At 46.8% G+C, this 20,421-nt stretch overlaps 1 protein-coding gene across 5 annotated transcripts in view; it reads left to right on the top strand.

The window, feature by feature from the left end:
* The first annotated feature begins 532 nt into the window (after window positions 1–532).
* Window positions 533–20,421, top strand: part of caskin2 (CASK interacting protein 2) — a 39,537-nt gene continuing 19,648 nt past the window's right edge. For 3 of the 5 annotated variants that reach the window (XM_028041662.1, XM_028041661.1, XM_028041660.1), the window contains exons 1-3: window positions 533–905; window positions 4,351–4,520; window positions 12,369–12,420. In XM_028041662.1, the coding sequence (XP_027897463.1) occupies window positions 4,427–4,520; window positions 12,369–12,420 (146 nt within the window). In that variant the 5' untranslated portion in view covers window positions 533–905; window positions 4,351–4,426. The remainder of the gene's footprint in view (window positions 906–4,350; window positions 4,521–12,368; window positions 12,421–20,421) is intronic. The other 2 variants (XM_028041665.1, XM_028041663.1) reach the window with 1 other exon arrangement.

Here is a 20,421-nt window from a genome sequence, read left to right as displayed (position 1 = left end):
AGATTTACGTTTTGTAAAACTGACATATATTTTTAAATGGATAGACCCTCTGGGCTTCCGTAATTCAGTGATGTCAGCCAAACTCGTCAACCAATTTGTTTTCCAGTTGTTATTTACTTGGATGTTTAATTCAGGTCAACTCCCAGAAGGAATGATTGAAATAAAAGCAAGTTATTTAAAATATTTTCTGACATTTGTAAATATTTTTTAAAAATTAAAAATTATCGAATTAATTTTAAAAAATCAGATTTCATTTTCATGTTCCATCACAATAAAATCTTTCTCACTATGTGTAGATGAAGACTTTGTGTTGCTTTAAACTGTATTTCAATCTAAATAAAAACCTTCACTATTGAATAATGTAAGAACAGAAACCAGCTGATTTGAGCTGTTCTTTGTTTTATTGTACGATGGGAATACAAGTGTAAAAATATTTCTCTCTTAACTCCAATGAATGATTTTTAAATACTCATTTTTATTTTCATATGTTTATTTTCATTTAGTGACAAATGAGACATTTAGAGACAAATGTTGAATTTTAAAAGCTGAGGTTTTATTTTGAAGGCCTGATCCGGACGCTTCCTGCTGCCTTCAGGCTAACTTGACAGCGTGAGTAAAATTCAGGAGAGTCCAGAATGTGGCATTCAGGGAGAGGAGGGAAAGCTGGAGCAGCGGGACCACCCGAACCCGTTTAAAGGAGCCGAACTGGACCTTCAGCCCTGAACCGTGAAGAACCCACAGCCGGTGCCTTCTGGGTCCAGGTAAAGCGCGGGAAAACCGGAACTTTTCTGGAGCATTCCCGTTTTCTGGACGCTGGGAATTCGGGCTCCACTTTTCCAGCTCCTGTCGGACTTTCCCCGCAGTTCTTCCCGGGAGTTTGGTGGATTTAAAGTTTTAGCCTGAAGGTGAGTCTTCTTCCAGGTTCCGACCGGGGGTTCTGGCTCTGATTTCAGGGGGGAAAAGGTTCTTTCTGGATCGGGTCTAAGTTCGGTCCGAAGGTCGGTTCTGGAGCCTCCATGTTGTGTTCAGGTACCTGAACCGAGTCGTGATTTACAGCATCTCTGCTGCGTTTGGTTCCACAGAAAGTGAAAGTTTTATTTTCTGAAAGAGAAAAAGAGACGCAGAGGGTTCTGGTTCTGGTTCCGTTCCCGGTAGAGGGTTCTGGATGACCCACAGAGCCCGGAGGACTGACGGAACCTCTCCGTTACATAACAGACTGGATCCGGGATGAAGCTCTGACCTCCTCTTCATCGCGGAGCTGGAGCAGCTCCTGTTGCCGCAGGGCTTGTTGTGGCGTAATTAAAGCCTCCTGTCACCTCACCTGTCACAGGTGTGTTTGTGTAAACTACGGAGGGCCTGAAGGTTAAAAAAAATCACATTTCACGAGGCTTTAAATTCCCTGGAGACCAGTTTTTCTTCTACAGACAATAAGTTTGATCACTAATTCATTTAAAAAATGAAATTTATATGAATTAAGACTCATCTAGAGTGAGTATTCAAGGAGATTGGTGGAACGTTGAGTGGAAGGAAAAACTGGTAAAGTGGAAATCAAACAGCGTGGTTCCTGATTCCGCTCCGGACAGAGAAGTTCTGACTTCAGGTTCTGAGTCCAGATCAGGTTCATCTCCTCCAAACTGCTGAAAGGACTTTGGTTCACAATCCAGTAGAGTTTTCGGTTTTGAATGTTTTCCTTCCACTCAGTTTTCTCTCTGTTCAGTCTGTGACGGAACCTTCTGGATAGAAAAACATTTTTAAATGAATGTTCTGATGTGAAATTGTTTTGGAAACATAAATATTGATCAGCGAGTCGACACCAAACAAGTTAAATAAATCAACTTTTTGATGGATTTAACAAATAATGACGATCAGAGTTTGTGGTACTAAAGAAGCAGACTTGGTTCTGATCCAGAACCGGTCTGGACCTGGATCAAAGAGAGCTGAATGGCTTTCAAAATAAAAGCCTCCTGACTCCAGCCCATTAAAGGCCACTAGTTCCACGAAAGTTTTAAAATACATAAATTAAATGGAGGATGGATTAAAAAAAAGAGATTTTCTTGTGCAGGGTTTTTGTTCAAACCTTTCCAAACGGTTTTGTTACGTTTTTGGCTCTATTCGGGTTTGATTAAGATGAACTGAAGCAGAAATGTTTTGTTGGCATCCTTGCTGATCTGATCTGGGATCATTAAAAACGCTTCACAAGCAGCCTGAAGAGGAGATATGGGCCCCCCCTCCCTGGAGTGGGAGGGGCCAAAGGGGTCGGGTGCAGTGTGTGATGGGTGGCGGCCGAGAGGGGGGGCACTGGCGGTCCGATCCCCGGTTGCAGAAGCTGGCTCTTGCCTCTCTGGTGGGGAAGGAGCCGGAGCTAGTGTGTGAGGTCGAGAGGTTCCGGCTAGAAATAGTCGGTCTCACCTGGACGCACGGCTCTGGTTCTGGAACCAGTCTCCTTGAGAGGGGCTGGACATACATCCACTCTGGAGTTGCCCACGGGGGAAGGGCTGGGTTCAGGAAGAACAGGGTGGTTCTGGTTCTGGTCGTGGAACACTGGACCAGCTCTACACCCTCGGCAGGGTCCTGGAGGGTGCATGGGAGTTCGCCCAACCGGTCTACATGTGTTTTGTGGACTTGGAGAAGGCGTTCGACCGTGTCCCTCGGGGAGCCCTGTGGGGGGTTCTCCGGGAGTATGGGGTACCGGGCCCTTTGATACGGGCTGTCAGGTCCCTGTATGACCGGTGTCAGAGTCTGGTCCGCATTGCCGGCAGTAAGTCGGGCTCGTTTCCGGTGAGAGTTGGACTCCGCCAGGGCTGCCCTTTGTCACCGATTCTGTTCATCACTTTCATGGACAGAATTTCTAGACCAGCCAAGGTGTTGAGGGGATCCGATTTGGTGGCCTTAGGATCTCGTCTCTGCTTTTTGCAGATGATGTGGTCCTTTTGGCTTCATCAGGTCATGATCTGCAGCTCTCGCTGGAGCGGTTCGCAGCCGAGTGTGAAGCGGCCGGGATGGGGATCAGTGCCTCCAAATCCGAGGCCATGGTCTTGAGCCGGAAAAGGGTAGAGTGCCTTCTCCAGGTCAGGGGGGGGGTCCTGCCCCAGGTGGAGGAGTTCAAGTATCTCGGGATCTTGTTCATGAATGAGGGAAGAAGGGAGCGGGAGATCGACAGGCGGATTGGCGCAGCGTCTGCTGTCAAGCGGGCGCTGTACCGGTCCGTCGTGGTGAAGAGAGAGCTGAGCCAAAAAGCGAAGCTCTCAATTTACCGGTCGATCTACGTTCCCACCCTCATCTATGGTCATGAGCTTTGGGTCATGACTGAAAGAACGAGATCGCGGATACAAGCGGCCGAAATGGGTTTTCTCCGTAGGGTGGCTGGGCTCTCCCTTAGAGAGAGAAGCTCAGTCATCCAGGAGGGACTCAGAGTTGAGGCGCATCTGGTCAGGATGCCTCCTGGACGCCTCCCTGGTGAGGAGTTCATGTCCCAGTGGGAGGAGGGGAAAACCCAGGACACGCTGGAGGGACGATGTTCCTCTGCTGGCCTGGGAACGCCTCGGGATTCCCCTGGAGGATCTGGAACAAGAGGCTGGAGAGGGAAGACTGGGCCTCCCTTCTGAAGCTGCTGACCCCGCGACCCGACCCCGGATAGAAGGAAGAAGATGGATGGATGGATGGAACTAGCAAAGAGCTCCAAACATTAATCTGATTAATGAAATAATCAGCTAATATAGAAATTGATTAATCATTAACTGGTAAATGCAGATTCAGTAAAAGACAATCAGCTGAGAGGAGAACAGATAAATAAAATCTAAACATTTTGCTTTAAAAAAGAAAAGTTTCTTTATCTGTAAATCTGTCGCTCTGAATGATGAAACGCTTCCTAACAGGAAGCTGCTGGTGACTTTCAGGCAATAAATGTTGATTTTCTGATTTAGAATAAGAAACAAATGATCTGGTCATGTGCATTTTTAATGTGTAATATTGTTTTAAACAGGTTTAAATAGCCAAAATTTTCATTTATTTTATCCAAATGATCAATTAATCATCATAATTGATTAATCTTCAGAGTAGTCGATTAATCGTCAGCAACTGATTAACCAATAATCGATCAATTTTAACTGTCACTGTTAGCGGTGATTCCACCTGGATCTTCTGGGTCTTTTGGGTTCAGGAGGATTTAAAGATGGCGGCACAAACAGAAACTTCCTGTTCAGCTGGATGTTTAAATCTCTTCAATCCAGGTCCAGATGTGATCAGAACCAGAACTTTTCCTGCAGTGTTTAAACTCCGGAGACGAGGATGAAGATCAGACTGATGATTTGATCTTCCTCCTCCTCCTCACTGCTGCCTGTCCTCTCTCAGGTCCTCAGGTCCTCCTGGAGAGGAAGAGGAGACTGCTGCTCAGGATGAAGCTCTGAGGAAGAGGAGGAAGAGGAGGATGGGAAAGGAGCAGGAGCTTCTCCAGGCGGTGAAGAGCGGAGACCTGCTGTCCACCCAGAAGCTGCTGACCCGGCTGAGGACCAGCAGGAACAGTGAGTCCAGACGGGTCGGGTTCTGGGTTCTGGTTCCGGGGTTTGGTTTTAAATGATGTGAAGTTCTAATTGAACTTCCTGTCGTAGTTTTAGTTCTGGAACCAGAAAACGTCTTCCAGTTGGGAAGGATCTGTCCAGGATCGGGTTCTCCAGGGTATTCCAGGGTTCTCCAGGGTATTCCAGGGTTCTCCAGGGTATTCCAGGGTATTGTAGGGTTCTCCAGGTTATTCCAGGGTTCTCCAGGGTATTCCAGGGTATTGTAGGGTTCTCCAGGGTTCTCCAGGGTATTGTAGGGTATTCCAAGGTTCTCCAGGATTCTCCAGGGTATTGTAGGGTATTCCGAGGTTCTCCAGGGTATTCCAGGGTATTGTAGGCAGCGTTTTGTCTCCCAGGTGTTTTTATCCAGGTCATCAGTTGTTTCCAGTCAGCTCTCTGCAGAAACTGGTTCTGTAAACCCAAAACCACCGTGGAGAGCATCTGTGTTCTGGGTCGGGGTCTGGTTCTGTACCGGGTCCGTTACAGGCAGATAAAAGTCTGGCTTCAGAATCTGAAACAAGTTCGTTAAAAGGTTAAAGGTCGCTCTGGGGAAAGGGAGGGGGAGGGGCCAGAGAGGGGCTTTCTGATCTATTTAGAATCAATATCAACGGAGCAAACTAAATATTTAGCTTGAAACACTTAGTTATCCAGCTACAGGTTTAGTTTACAGACTAAAGGTTTAGCTGGTTAGCAGCTAGCTTGATACATAATTAGTTTGAAACTGTGACTCTGTTTCACCTGCAGCAAGGAAAACCCAGCCGAGAAAACATCTGATGATCGGAGAAGATCTTTGTTGTTTTTCTGAACAAATAAATAAATTCAATAATTTAACTTCAGTTTTCAGATCATTAATTTTCTCTGTCATTTTTAAAGCCAAATAAAAACACAACTGAAAATAACCCAGAAATTCACTTTATTAAGATTTATAAAAATAAATTTGTCGTTTCCTCCAGTACAGAACCAGAACCAGAACTCTGCTGGGTCTCTGTGTGTTAGCGGCTCTCAGGGCGGCGGGCCCCGGGCCCCTCAAGGCCCCCGGTGAGCCGGAGGGAGCTGAAGATGTGCAGGAAGCAGAAACTGGGTCACAGCAGGATGTGACTGAGCTGCTCTCTGATCCGGTTTGATCAGAACCGACCGGGTTCTATCAGAACCGGAAACCAGGCAGCAGTTTGTTGGAAACAAACGAGTTCATTCATTCATGCTCATGTTTTCATTTTGTTATTCAGTCATTAGAAACGTCACAGTTTAAAGTTCAAACTAAACTTTAAAGCTTAATATTTATTTAGAAAGTAAAAAATGTTGATAATGAGTCAAAACCATTATTTTAATTTAAATATTTAACCCTTATGAAGCCAAAAAATGACTTAGCAAAAAATATATCTAGATTTTAAATATTGAACATGTAGCTTCAAACCAAATAACTGATTAGCTAAATAAATGTTTGCTGTTGTTGTTTAGTTGCTGCAACAACTAAATATTTCATTAGCAAACCAGAAAATGATGGTGTGTGTGTTACTGTGTGTGTGTGTGTGTGTGTGTGTGTGTGTGTGTGTGTGAGACGGCTGCCTTTATCTGCTGCATTATGCTACATGTTCCTCAGAGCCGGTTCTGTCGGGTCCAACCCGTCTCTTTATTCTGCTGCAGCAGAACTTCCTGCCGGGTCGGTCAGCCCATCAGGTTCTGCTACCGGATGGCAGCTCGGTTTCGGTTCTGTTGGTTCTGTTTATTTGGTGGTCGCTAACAATATTTTTTAACTAAATATGTAGTTTTGAACTCAAAGATCAATTCTTATTTACTATGTTTCCGAATCCATTAAAAATGTCCTATTATTCGTTTTACAAAATAAAACCAATCTGCTTTCTGTCGGCCTCCATCTTGCTTTACAAAAACATTTTGACCCATTTTGGTTTTTCTGAATCTGACACGAGCTTCACCGAGTTCAAAGGTCACAAAATTTAGACGGAGAAGTTCAGGAACAGCGCTAGTGGGCGGAGCCAATCAGCTCTGCTGTGAACATTTTTACAATTCTTCACTAAAAAACTCCAAAAACCTCTGATGGAAATGTGAACACCGCCACCTGTCTGCAGAAAGGTGGTGCTGTCTCCCTGTAATGCTCTGTTGAAACAAAATGGAGGACGGAAGGAGGCAGCGGAAAACGCTTTAATGTTTTTATTTCAGTCTGGAATAAATCCGGACGATCCTTTGATCCCATATAAACTGAAACAGAAATGATTATTAATGATCGATCTGGATGTTCCCTCCAGCAGCCGCCGCTGTCTCATCCTGAGCAAAGCACACGGTGACAGTGGGAACAAAAGGCCCCTCTGACCTGAATAAAGCAGCGACCTTTGACCCCCAGCTCTTCCGCCATCAGTAGGAACAACTGATGTTCTGTTGGTTCTGGTTCTGATCTGTAACACGGAGGTGAATCCGGGCGTTCTGATCCGGTTCTGACCAGTTGCAGCTACTGAACCGAGGAGGAAGTTACCATTGAAGCTCCAGTTTCCACTTCCTGTTTCTGGAAAAGCGCGGCGTGGGAAGCTGAGCTCGTCTGGAGTCGGATTCCCGCCTCGGAGCCAGAAAGGAAAAACATTCCTGCAGGATGACATCATCGGCCGAGTGAGGAGCCGGGACGAAGGCTGGGCGGGTCGGGGGAGGGGCTTCATCGTCTTCATCATCAGACTCATTGTCATCTTCATCAGATTCATCATCATCTTCTTCAGCTCCCTCCTGATAGTTTGTTTTTCACGTCATTAAAAGTTTATTTAGTGGTAAAAATTCCACTTTTCCTGCAGTTCCTCATTAAATCTGCATCTTTAACACATTTCTGTGGCAGCAACGATTTTAATGAATAAATTAAAGCAAAAAGATCATCTGAGACGAGGATGATGAGGAGGAGGAAGATCGGCTCCATATAAATAAAAATGAACCAGAAGGAGAAAATTAGTGCTGGGACTTGATTCAAATTTTTAATTGAGGGTCAGAAAGTAATTATTCACAAACTATGAAATAAATGAACAATCAATTCATTTCAAAACATTTTTGTTGGTGAATATTTTAATAATAGATGTGAGCTGAACATATTTCTATAGTTTTAATTGGACTCACGTTTTATTCTAACGTTTCAGTTTTTCTGTTTCTTTCAGCATAAAACTGTTGATGGAAAAACAGCTAATTTCATAAAAGACGTTTTAAGAGTTTGGTCAGAACTAGTCAGAGGGAAACAGATTTAGTCAGCGTGTTTTTAAATATTGCATTAGAAAAAGTCGATGATGTTTTTACGTTAACTTGAGGTGGTCGATAATGTGCTAAAGATGGAAACGATAGCTGAATAAGTTCGAATGCTGCCACCTACTGGTGGGTCTGAGCCTCACCAGCGACACCACAGTCTCTCTGCTCCATGATAGCTACTGACCACTACTTCCTGTTTACCATGTGTAGCATCAACATCTGATGACATCACACTAGCCTGGTTGATTTGCTCCAAACAGGAAGTGGAAACACACTTAATTCATTCATTCATTTCCCTTTTTTACTTTTTGCGACATTTTAAACGTGAGCTGAAAGCTAGCGTAACGTTCGGATGGAAGCTCTGTGGAGCAGAGGAATGCTGACGTTTCCCTCTCCTGAACGCAGCGGTACCAGGAACGTCGGATCGATCCTGACCTTAGGTTCTGATCCGGATCTGTAGGAAGATCACCAAACCTTCAGAAGAAACCCAAACCAGCGAACAGAACCACAACTTTGGATCCAGAGCTTCTTTCCTCCACCATTCACAGCTTGCTGAGAGCTAGCACCGCAGAATTTAGCGAGCAAACACCATCAGTTGAAGACGACCTCTGACCTATGACTCCACGGCTGGACTCGGCCTGAAGCTGAACCAACATGGAGTCCAAACATCTCAACCAGAACCAGACAGGAGACGATTCTCAGCACAACACCTGCACATCGTTCACAGCAGCCCGATTTGACGAAACCCGATCCGGTGAAACCCGATCCGACAAAACCCAATTCGACGAAACCCGATCCGACGAAACCCGATTCGACGAAACCCGATCCGACGAAACCCGATCCGGTGCTCCTACATGTTCGGAACTGAAGCCGGGAGTTTTTGAAGCATCTGAGCGAGTTTTCCATCATTGACATCAGAGTTCAGCAGCTGAAGAATCCAGACGGTAAAACTAAACACAATGATAATGAACTGACGGTACCAGGAGTCAGTGAACGCATCACAGTCGCATTTAATTAGCAGAATGAACGAAAACGCAGAAAACAGATTCATCAAATAATGGTGACGGAACATCAGCAGCGGAGAGATTTTATTCACATCTGGTTCTGGTTCTGGTTCTGCTGACATCAGCTCAGGATGAATCCTGACGTTAGTTAGGAAACCTGAACATTTGGACCGTGTTTGGAGTTGCTCCTGGCGCCCCCTGGTGGAGCGTTATTGATCGCTGGGTCATTCAGCGATCAATAAGAGGGAACATGGCGGTTCATTTTTCAGTCACTGTTATTAATTTATAAATGTTACAGATTCAAACCGAATATTTAATGAGCTCAAAACTGTTAAATTTCTACCTAAGTATTTGGCTAGCAAGCTAAATCTTTAGCTCCCCACCGTTGTCTTCCTGACAGCCGTGACCCCTCGGTGACCTTTATGTTGTTTACATTCCCACGGTGCATTCGGGCGTTGGATCTGTTCGGTTCTGATCCAGCCTCCTTCCTGCCGTTTCCCTCCTGGTCTCTAACTGGGTCAGAACTTGGTTCTGTCAGGGCGAGAAGCTGAAGTGGACCGGGACGTTTCGGACCGGTCAGAACCAGCTGGGAGTCCAGATCCACTGATCCAGGTCCGTGTTCAGGGAGTTCCCGTCAGGAAGCAAGTTCAGGACGTCTGAGCGCGGGGCGTTGCTCTGTAACCCGACCGTGACTCTGGACACGAGGGAGCAGAACCCCCCTCCCCCACCTATTTCCTTTCCCAAACTGATTGTTCCTCAGAGCGGGGCGGGGGCAGTAGGGGTGCAGGGGGGGCATTGTTCTGCCCCGGCGCCTCCAGGCAGCGGCTCACAGACGGAGCTGTCTGGATCTGAACACTTCATTCTCTCTGTCCTGGAATATCGGCCCGGTTCTGGTCCAGAACATCATGTGCCTCCGGATCCGACTAAGCTGATCCATCAGAACCATCACTCAGTCTGTTCAGTACAGAGTGAAGATGGTTCTGACCTGGTAGAACATCCAGAACCTTCTGGGTCTCCCATTTTTGGAGGACTCCTGGTTTCTGACCAATCAGAGAGCAGAGACACGCCCACTCTCTCTTCTCTGATTGGTTCTGGAGAAAGTGGACCTGGAGGTTCTGTTCAACCCGTGAGCTCTCCCAGAAAAGGTGGGAGTCACCATGGCAACCAGTGGCTGAGCACTGCCACTCAGCAGCTTCCTGTTTCAGACTGAAGGATGATAGAGAACCGGTACCTGGTTCTGTTGGACCAGAACCGGCCCGTCTGCAGTCCAACAGGGAGGCGATACCACCAGTTGTTCTGGCGCTGCTCCAGAGTGGAGGACGGGCTCAGATATGACGGCGCCGGTCCGGCTGAGTGTTCCTGTGCCAGGTTCTGAAGGCCCGACCCAGAAGGGGAGGAGGCGGTACCACTGCATCTCCAATCGGACCTCAGAGTGACTCCATCAAACAGCAGCGAGGGACGGGCAGAACCACAGCAGGTCATGAACCCTCCGCTGTCAGAGATCAGAACCGGGCCAGCAGAACCGGTGGGCCCTTGAGCAAAGCCCAGATGTTGGTTCTGGTTCTGGTCCCTGGTTCTGGTTCCTGGTTCTGGTCCCTGGTTCTGGTCCTTGGTTCTGGCCCCTGGTTGTGGTTCTGGTTCTTCCGGGCCGTACTGGTGACTTTTGGACCAAGAACTCCTCAGAGCAAAGTTCAACCCTCACTGCTGTAGAGAAAGTTCTGACCCGTTTAGCCAGAACCGGTCCAGCAGGAAGCTGACTCGCCCGACCCGAAGCAGCGTTATTGTTGAGACGTTTGATCAGAACTTCCTGTCCGGTCCAGGCCATCATGTTCTGCTCCTGCTGTGTGAACCTTCAGCTGCTGGTTCTGACCGTGCAGTGATTGGACCGCGGCCCGAACCCTGGAAAAGCAAACCCATGGTGTTAGGTCTGCAGCGGAACCGCACCGCTCCGCTTCTTTGTCTCCGGTCCAACCCAGAAACAAAAAAGTTCTGCAGACCTGTAATCAGAGCCGTCTAATTTTAGGCTGCAGAGGTTTTACTACAGATTCTATTTCAGCCCAAACGGGCCGGCACCAGAACCTCCTCCTGCCTGCGGTGCATTCTTGTGGCTGCAGAGCTGCAGCAGAAATAACTGCAGCCGCGGGCCGGGTCCAGAGGTTCTGGTTCTGGAAACACACCGACCCACACAACAAGCCTCAGTGACGGTTCTGGTTCTGTTCTCTGGTCCTGGTTCAGGTTCACACTGACCCACAGAACAAGCCTCAGTCCAAACAGGAAGTAGAATCAGAGTCCTCTGGAGAAACATGGGTACTAGCATTAGCATTAACATGCTAACCCCTCAGGCTGCATGTCTCTCAGATTTCCCATCAGCCACTTGGATTTCAGGATGATGGCCATTTTTCAAGATGGCCGCTGTCTTTGAGCCTTTCGAACCAATAATGTCCTCCATTTTCATGACTTGCTGAACTTTGTGTCAGATGTTTTCAGGTCGACTCTGGATATAAAGTCAAAAACAATCACAAAGTGACTTCCTGTTAGCGAGTCTCAGCAGCTGCAAGGCGATGAAGATGAGCGGCTGACTGATAAAGAGTCTGAGCTCAGAGTGAAGCTCTGGATGGGTTTTAGTAAAATATGGATTTATTTCAGCAGTATCTGCTCTCAGCCCCTCCCCCTCCTGTTTCTGCTGCGCCTCGTTTCTGGCTTCGTGTTTTTCTGCTGATTTATTCCCAGGAATCCTAAAATCCAGGTCATTATCAAAGCAGCAAGCTGAGTGATCCCAGCGGGAATCCCGCCGACTCTTCCAGCGCTCCGACTGTTGGAGGCGTGATCACGTCTGCAGGAAGACCCGGTGCTTTAACTATGCCGCTCTGCAGGAGACAGGCAGGAGGACAGAGGGGCTAACGTTAGCGCCAGTGACCTGTTGGCTTCACTGTTAGCTTCAGTGATTAATCACAAAGTCCTGCGCAGGAACAATTGTATTTTGTTTCTGGTACATCCATACGTCTGACGCACAGAAACATCCAGTAACGACCCGGTTTCTTGTCCACCTGTAAATCTGACGCTCTGGCTACATCCGCTAACAGCTATGAAGCCGCTTCTCTCGGCTTACTGGGGATTGATTTCTGCTTCTAAGCGATCTGATTGGATGCTGGAAATGATTGTTGTTGTGTTCAAGTTGTGCTAGGAGGAGTTAGCCTATCAGCAAAGCTATGCTAGCCTAAAATAGCATCTCAATGCCAAACATGCAGCAGTTAATGCTAAAGTCAGCGTTCACATTTCCACAGAAGCTCCATGAATGGTCAGAGGAACTCTGGAAAGATGAACTTTCCTCCAATCTGATGAAGAACCTGAAGATTAAAAACTATAAATCTTTGTTTTTCAGCTCGTATGTCTATTTATTCAATAATTTAGCAGAGAGGTTTTTGGAATAGAAAATGTTGCTTGTTTTTGTCAGTAGTTTTGGATTATTCGTGATGACAGGACCTGAAATAAACCTGACTGAGTCGTGTGAATAGGTTTTAGTTTCCGGCTCCCTCTAATGTCCTGCTGATCCAGATCCGTGTTTTGTGTCTTCCAGAGCTGCTGGGCTCCACCAAGAGGCTGAACGTCAACTACCAGGACTCGGACGGGTCAGTGACCAACAGTCCGAGACAGGAAGTTCCTGCCTGGCTTCCTGCAGCTGCTCTTCCTCTAAACGCTTTTACTTTTTTCTCATAATTAAAACTTCACTTGAAAATGTATTTCTTCAAGTGAAAAAAGAGATTTTATGATTAAACACAAACCTTAAGATTTTATTAAACTGAATAACAATTTTAATTAATTTGATTAATTTGAGCTGTGTTTAAGACATAGATTTTAATAATTAAATTAAAATGATCCAAAAGTCCATTTAATTATTTTGAAACATATTTAGGTTGCAGAGTCAGTAATGTTGTTTATTCAGTGTTTTCCAGGTTTATTCCAGATCAGATTTATTCTGGATTGCAGCCCTTTTTCTCCTGAAGCTTCAGGTTTACAGAGGATCCTGTTCTCAAATTGTCCTGGCCGTCATAATCTGTGACTTTAGCTATTTGAGGGTTAAGTTTTATTTGAAGTGTTATATGACTAGATTAAAGAGGTGGCAGAAACATTAAAATCATGTTAAAAACGACCAGAGCACTTGTTGTTTAACGATTTATTAAACGGCCGCAGCTGGTTTACGTATTTTAACGACAGCACAACGCAGTCAGTGCGACGGTCCGCCAAAACGTTTTCAGAGTCAATTACGAAGTAATACAGTATATTTTCTCCGTCAATGCGATGGTAGTAAAGGAGCCGTGAAGTTTACAATCCCAGCTGTATCAGTTTTTACGCAGTTAACCAAATACTCTTCTTCTCGCTGATCTTCAACACGTACCTGCGCTCTATCGCCCCCTGCAGTCAGAAAATGTTGGGTCACAGATTTTGCTGTAACACCTGAAGTTCCTCGGCAGAAAAGGGGGTTTTATGGTGTCTGCAGATCCATGAAGCTGTGAAACGCTGCAGTTAGACTCCATTAAGAGTCGGCTCCTTGGTTGGCCCTTCAGAGGGCCGAGAGGGGAGGTCAGAGGTCAGGGGACAGGACTCCAACCATCAACATGAGAGTGTGAGCAAAGAGGACAGACGTCTCATTGCTGCTCTGATCAGCTCACTGTCTTCACTGCTGAGGAACCATTCAGATGCTCCTGCTCTGATCCTGCAAGACTAGGCTCCTCCCCTTATATTAGACCCCTCCCCTTTCGATTGGGCTCCTCCCCTTATATTAGGCCCCTCCCCTTTCGACTGGGCTCCTCCCCTTCTGTTCGCCCCTACCCTCTGCTGCGCCCCTCTACTCCACATGCAGATGCAGACTAGGGGGCGTTGTTTCAAGAGCGAATCAGAGCTGTGGTTGTTGGTTGTCAGCCTGGTCGTCATGGAGACCATTTGTCTTTCCTGGCGCTTCTGTGAGACATTCAGTGGGAACAATGAGAGGCGGTAGACTGTTTGAGTCCTTGTGGCGGCTGCATGTTTAGACTGGTTTCCATGGAGACCCATGGTTGGATTGGTTTCCATGGAGCGCTGAGCTGGAACGGGGCCAGCAGCTCTCCAGGATCCCAGCAGGTTTGATCCGGTCCGGTTCCCAGCCTGAGATCCAGACTCTGCAGGTGAACAGTTCTCTGGATGAACAGTTCACCTGCAGGTGATTCTCTGGATGAACAGTTCGATAAATAAATGATTCTGAAGCTTCATGAGTTTCAGTAGAAACTCATCTACCGGCTGCCGGCTTCTTAACTGTCTGCCGGCTGAGGCCAGAGGTCAGGGGGCGGAGCTTGTTGGGGTGAACCTCAGGGAGGCCCCGCCCCTTCAGTGGGAGCCTGTGATTGGTCAGAGGAAGGTTTCCAGCTCTGTGATTGGTGGAGGTCGGAGCAGGAACGTGACACAATCAGTGGGAATGTTGACTGAACGTCAGGGAGATCTTCCTCCTCCTCTTCCTCGATGGCCAGCAGCAGCTAAAGCTGATCTGCTCTCAGTCCCATTGACGGAGTCAAACTGGGACCAGCTGCTTGTCTCTGGTTCATAAAGCTGCTGTTTTGTTTTCATGATGAATCTGATGATATTGCATCAGATCTCGGATCGCTTCCTGCTTCAGCTGGATGCAGCTTCCTGCTTCAGCTGGATGCAGCTTCCTGTTTCAGCTGGATGCAGCTTCCTGTTTCAGCTGGATGCAGCTTCCTGCTTCAGCTCAGCCATCAGAGCGTTGACGCTTCACCGAGTCTCAACCTGAAACTCTGAGCTCCGTCCATTACTGCCGCTGCCCGCGGCGCTTTCTGGACTTGAACGCATCACCGGCGTTTCACAAGAGAGACCCCCCCCCCCCTTTCCCCCCCCTCCTTTCATCCGGCTCTTTGCGGTCAGAACCGGCCTGCAGCCTGCAGGTCCGTTTCCTCTCAGTGCGACCCACTCAGCTGTGGGGAGGACGGAGACATGTTGAGTCGTCTCAGTTCTGTTTGATTTGGTTCTGTACCGGTTCTGGTCCATCACATCATCTTTATTTTATGCCTCTTTTTATTAATTTCTTACAACTTGGATTCATATTAATGTTTATTTAAAGACGTAACTGTAATGAAGACTGAAGCTGGTTCAGTTGTGGATAAACAATCACTCCAGGGTGTCGGGTTAGAACAGCTGATATATATGTTCAGGTGAGTTAGTGAATGAAGAGAATGTCCAAGTCCAGAATTGAGCTTTACTTGGTTTTAATTAGCTCTGGAGGTTCAGCTATACATATAAGGGCACAGGTGTGTGTGTGTGGTGTGTGTGTGTGGTTTCCTATAAAGATAAACAAATACAAATTATGAGAATTTGTCTGTAAACCCTTTCACAAATAAACCTAATTTCCACAAATGAATAAATGTGTTAATGTCTGACTATGAGAATGTAAATAATAATTATACATACATAGTAATAATAAACCCTGCAAATAATAGTGTCACACGGTAAACATACAAGAGAAATAACGCATTTCAATTGCACATGGTCACAATTAACAACTGCAACTAATTAACCGAGCTTAATAGCTTGATGCTAAACGGCTAACTTTAGCTCTCAACAATACAAGTAAAATACACCAAACGACTATAATACTCAACGGGACAAAGCACAACTACAGCTCTTAGACATTGACGAAACCGAACTAAATCAGCAACAGTATTACTTACATTCAATGGACGCACACAATAGAAAGAAGTTATGAACGAAGTCAGCCTTGAGAACCGCAACACTCTACTCAAAACAAGCTGTAACAAATATGAACATGAAGCCACCCAGTGGCTGAAATAAAATACTGCACCTAAAATACTTTGATGAAGAAAACCTAAACTAGAGGGCTGAAAACAGCCACCCCCAAATTTGATACTCAAATTTGACCACTAGGTGTCTTAATCATCTGGAGGTAGAGCTGGCAGCTTTATGAGGCGAACAACTGGCCTAGTGAAGGTCCTGCCTTTCACTTGAACCACAGCTGTCCTCACGCGTCCATCTGCTCCAGGTATGACGCTTGTCACTGTTCCTACTTGCCAGAGGGCTCTTGGTGTCTGCTGGTCAACAATAAGCACTATAGTGCCTACAGTGATGTCATCCTTTTCTGTTTGCCATTTGTGTCTGGCTTGTAATGTTGGAAGAAAGTGGCGGATGTAATGCTTCCAGAAGTGATCTGTTAAAACCTGAGAATGTCGCCACCTTTTTCGACTTAAAAGTTCAGACTCGGGATAGACCACTTGTGGAAGGGAGGAGTCCGGCCGCCCCATCAACAAGCAGTTGGGTGTGATTGGATCTGGATCGGCCAGATCAGATGAAACATAGCCCAATGGCCTGGAGTTGAGAATACCCTCTATTTCAATAAGGACTGTTCTCAACACCTCCTCTGGCACTGACTGAACTCCAAGAACAATCCGGAGTGCGTTCTTTACTGATCTAACCTCTCGCTCCCAAGACCCACCAAAATGCGGAGCATTAGGGGGATTAAAGCGGAAGCTAATCTGTTGAGCAGCAAGTTGGTCCTTTACTGCTTGTTCCAGGGCACCGAAGGCTTCTTGAAGTTCTTTATCTCCTCCTTTGAAATTAGTTCCCTGGTCTGAAAGGATCTCATGGGGCTTTCCTCTTCGAGATATAAAATGTCTGAGTGACATTAGGAAGGAATCTGTGTCCATATGTGGGAGGATGTCTAGATGGACAGCTCGGGTGGTAAGACACTTATACAGGATTCCCCACCTCTTTTCGTTGCGTCGTCCCACCTTTACCATCATCGGACCAAAGCAGTCCACCCCTGTGGAATAGAAAGGCGGTTTGAAAAGCCTCAAACTGGAGGGTGGAAGATCTGCCATCCTTGGGACTTGAGGGCTGCCTCGCCATTTCCTGCAGTCCACACAGTTATGCTGGTGCTTCCTGACGGCTTCTCTCCCTCTAAGTAGTATTTTCGTCGCAACTCAGCAAAAACACGCTCTGCTCCAGGGTGATTCAGCTGTTTGTCATAATGTTGGATCAGGAGTTTGGAGACAGGGTGAGAGGACGACAGTAGAATGGGATGGAGCACATCCGGACCTAGGCTTTCACATCGGCGGAGCCTACCTCCAACACGGATTAGACCTGAGGTCTGATCATATTCAGGGGCGAGTGTGAGCACTCTACTGGTAGATGGAAGAGTTTTTCCCGATTTGAGTAACGTCATTTCTTCTGGGAAGTTCTCCATCTGAGCCTGTCTGAAAAGGGCTAACTCAGCCTTGTGATAGTCATCAGCAGTGGGAGACTTGTCACTGGCCGCCCCATCGAGTACTCTTGCAGTTGCTTCTAGTAGCTCTTGAAAGGTGTTAAACTGCTGAATGTCAGGAAGAGTCGGTTGGGGTGAGCTAGTTAGACCACAGAATACTGGGCTCCTCAACTCCTCTGTTTCTTCGATAAAGTGGTCAGTTGGTGATTCAGGCCACTGGTCAGATGCTTGCAGGAGGAAGGATGGTCCATGAGTCCAACGACTTTTTTCAGTCAGTTGGGCTAATGTTTTCCCTCTGGTGATATCATCTGCTGGGTTGGAAGCAGAATCAATGTAATGCCAGGATTTGATATCTGATCATTCCTGTATCTCTGCAACCCTTGTACCTACAAACACTTTATATCTGCAGGAATTGGATTTGAGCCAGTTGAGTACGGTGGTGGAATCAGTCCAGTATAGCCCTTTTTGGATCTTGATGGTGAGTTCTTTCAGCAGCACTGAAGCTAACTGGGCTCCAGTTAGAGCACCACATAACTCAAGTCGAGGTATCGATAGTTGCTTCTTTGGGGCAACTCTGGATCTGGCAGCTAAGAATGCAACTTGTATCTTTCCATCCCCGTTATCACTACGCAGGTACACCACTGCTCCATAAGCACGTTCAGATGCGTCACAAAACACATGGATGGTCTGACTGATGGTACTACGATCTGTGTTGTGGTCAGTGTAGCATCTGGGTAAAGTGATCTGGAACAACTGGGGAAGCTCTTCCTCCCATGACTTCCAAGCTTGGAGCAGATCTTCAGGGAGATTGGGATCATCCCAACCTCTCTTCTTGTCCCAAAGTCGCTGTACAATGATCTTAGCTCTGGTCGTATATGGAATAATGTATCCCAGAGGATCGTATTGTTGGGCCAGAAGACGATAGATGTTGCGCATAGTTGGTTCAAGACAGTCACGGTTGTGCTGCTTATAGCAGAGTGTGTCTGACTTACACTGCCACAACAGTCCAAGTGTACGTTCTTGAGGGTTAGCTGTTTGTTGTGTGAACCAAAGTATGCTGCTCTCTGACCTTAATTCTTTGGGTAGGTGTTTGATGACAGCAGGAACATTGCTGGCCCATTCTCTGAGCTCAAATCCACCTTCCATGAGTACTGTGTGCAGTCGATTCACCAGCTGCTTGGCCTGGTTCTCTGACTGAAGACTCTGCAGACAGTTATCAACATAGAAACAACGTTCTACTGATTGGCGGGCATCCTCCTCTGGTGCAGTGTGTTTTTGGACATGACTTTGTAATGCAAAGACGGCGCAACATGGACTGCACGTTGTACCGAAAGGGAGCACTTGCCACTCATAGATGGTAGGTTCCTGGTCCACTTTAACATCTCTCCACAGGAAACGAAGGAAGGGTTTATCCTCATCCAACAGGCGTACCTGATGAAACATTCCCTTCACATCACTGCTGATAGCCACGGGGTGCTCTCGGAACCTAAGGAGGACTCCCAGAAGACTGGCTCCAAGTGTGGGCCCAGGAAGAAGGTGATCATTGATGCTCTGCTCATTAAAGATGAAGGAGCAATTGAAGACTATTCTGTACTTCCCATTGTGTTGAACAATGTGGTGTGGAATGAACCATGAATAGTTGCTCTCCTTTGCCTTAGTTGGGGTTATGGCTTTGACGTAACCAGCATCAATGAGCTTGTGGATTTCTCTAGAGTAAATGGTAGCTTTCTCCGGGTCTTTTACTAGCCGTTTCTCTGTCCCACGCAGCTGTGGTAAGACAGCTTCTTTAGGTGAAAGGAGGGATGGGAAGTCCCGTTTCCATAACAATGGTGTCACATACCTGTTCACACCATCGACCATTACTCTGGTGGTCTTATCTTCCAGTATGCGGACTGCCTCCAAATCTTCTCTTGACCTGGTAATCAACCGTTCACTCCTGTATGGCAGCGTATCTAGCTGCCACAACTTTTCCACATGACTTAGAAGCTCTGCTTCCGGTGGATTGCATTTAGTGAAGAGGCACTGTTGTGGAGACAGTTGATGGCATAACAGACTTGTGGGGCCTTGTAAAGTTCATCCTAACCTCGTACGAACTGCTGCAGGTCCACCTGGTGGACCGAGACGTACTGGTTCCATTGGTGTAACTAGATGTGGGTAATCTGACCCTATCAGCAGCAATGGCTGGGCACCTTTAATGGATGGCAGCGGAATGTCTCTGAGATGGCGATACTTTTCCTGCAGAACTTCAACTGGGTAGGTATGGCAGGCCAAGTTTAGCTGTTTGGCCGTGAAAGCTTTGTTGACCTGGTATGACTTACTAGGCTGTGAAGCTGGAGCAACTGAGAAGGAGACAGTGGCACCGTTAATGGTGCAGACTTCTTGCCGGACGGTACGAAGTGTGAGATCTTCAGGCTTCCCTTGAAGGCCCAGGCTAAGAGCAGCATCATGTAGGAGTATTGTGCGCTCTGATCCATCATCCAGTATTGCGTAGGTCTCTAGTACCTTTGGACCGCTCTGGAGTATGACACGGCACAACTTGAGTAACACTTGGTTGCTTCTAACTGGCTGATCAACGTACAGTGTCTCTGAAACAGAACTCACTAGGCATGTGCTCGGCTGAGGTGGTTGAGGTTCGACAGGTGCTGTGCTTATTTGGCTGGTGTTAACCTCGTGCAGGATATCCAAATGCTTCCTTTCACATTGTTTGCACTTGGCTTTGAGATTGCACCTGGCAGCCTGATGTTCCCGACCGCAGCGCCAGCATCGTCTGTTTGCTTTAATCCACTCTGTCCTCTGCTCTACCGACAGGATTTTGAAGTTGCTGCACTGGTTCAAATAATGAAGCTCTGTATCGCAGAAGGGACAGTATTTCTTTGGTTTGTCCTGAGAGATCTCTCTCACAGCTGGAGTCCTATCTGATTTCATCTTTGACTGAGGAGACTGACTGCCAAGTAGAATCGCTGTAGATCTTTGTGACTTGTAGTCAGGATGTCGGCTCTTGGGTGGAGCTTGTCTCTCTCTATTGGAGGCACTGCTGTATTGATCACCACTAACTTGAACTCGTACTTCGTACTCAAGCCAGTCGGCCAGATCAAGCAAGGTTGGAACTGGAGTATGAACAGGGTTCACAAATCTATGAAAGTGTGCTCTTAGGTCGTGTGGCAACTTCACTAGGAGACGAGAGACATGTGATGCACATCTCAGTTCTGTCCATCCTTGGCTTCCAAGTTGCTGCATCATTCCTACTAAGGCTCGAACTTGAAGGGCAAAAGACTTAAATGCTTTAATGTCCCCAGGTCTGATATTAGGTCCATCCATTAAATCAGAAATCCTCTTCAGTGCCAGCTGCTGCGGTTGACCATACATC

This window comes from Xiphophorus couchianus, chromosome 16 (assembly GCF_001444195.1).
Source record: "Xiphophorus couchianus chromosome 16, X_couchianus-1.0, whole genome shotgun sequence".
NCBI classification, from domain to species: domain Eukaryota; kingdom Metazoa; phylum Chordata; class Actinopteri; order Cyprinodontiformes; family Poeciliidae; genus Xiphophorus; species Xiphophorus couchianus.
This window is presented reverse-complemented; position numbering and strand designations above follow the sequence as displayed.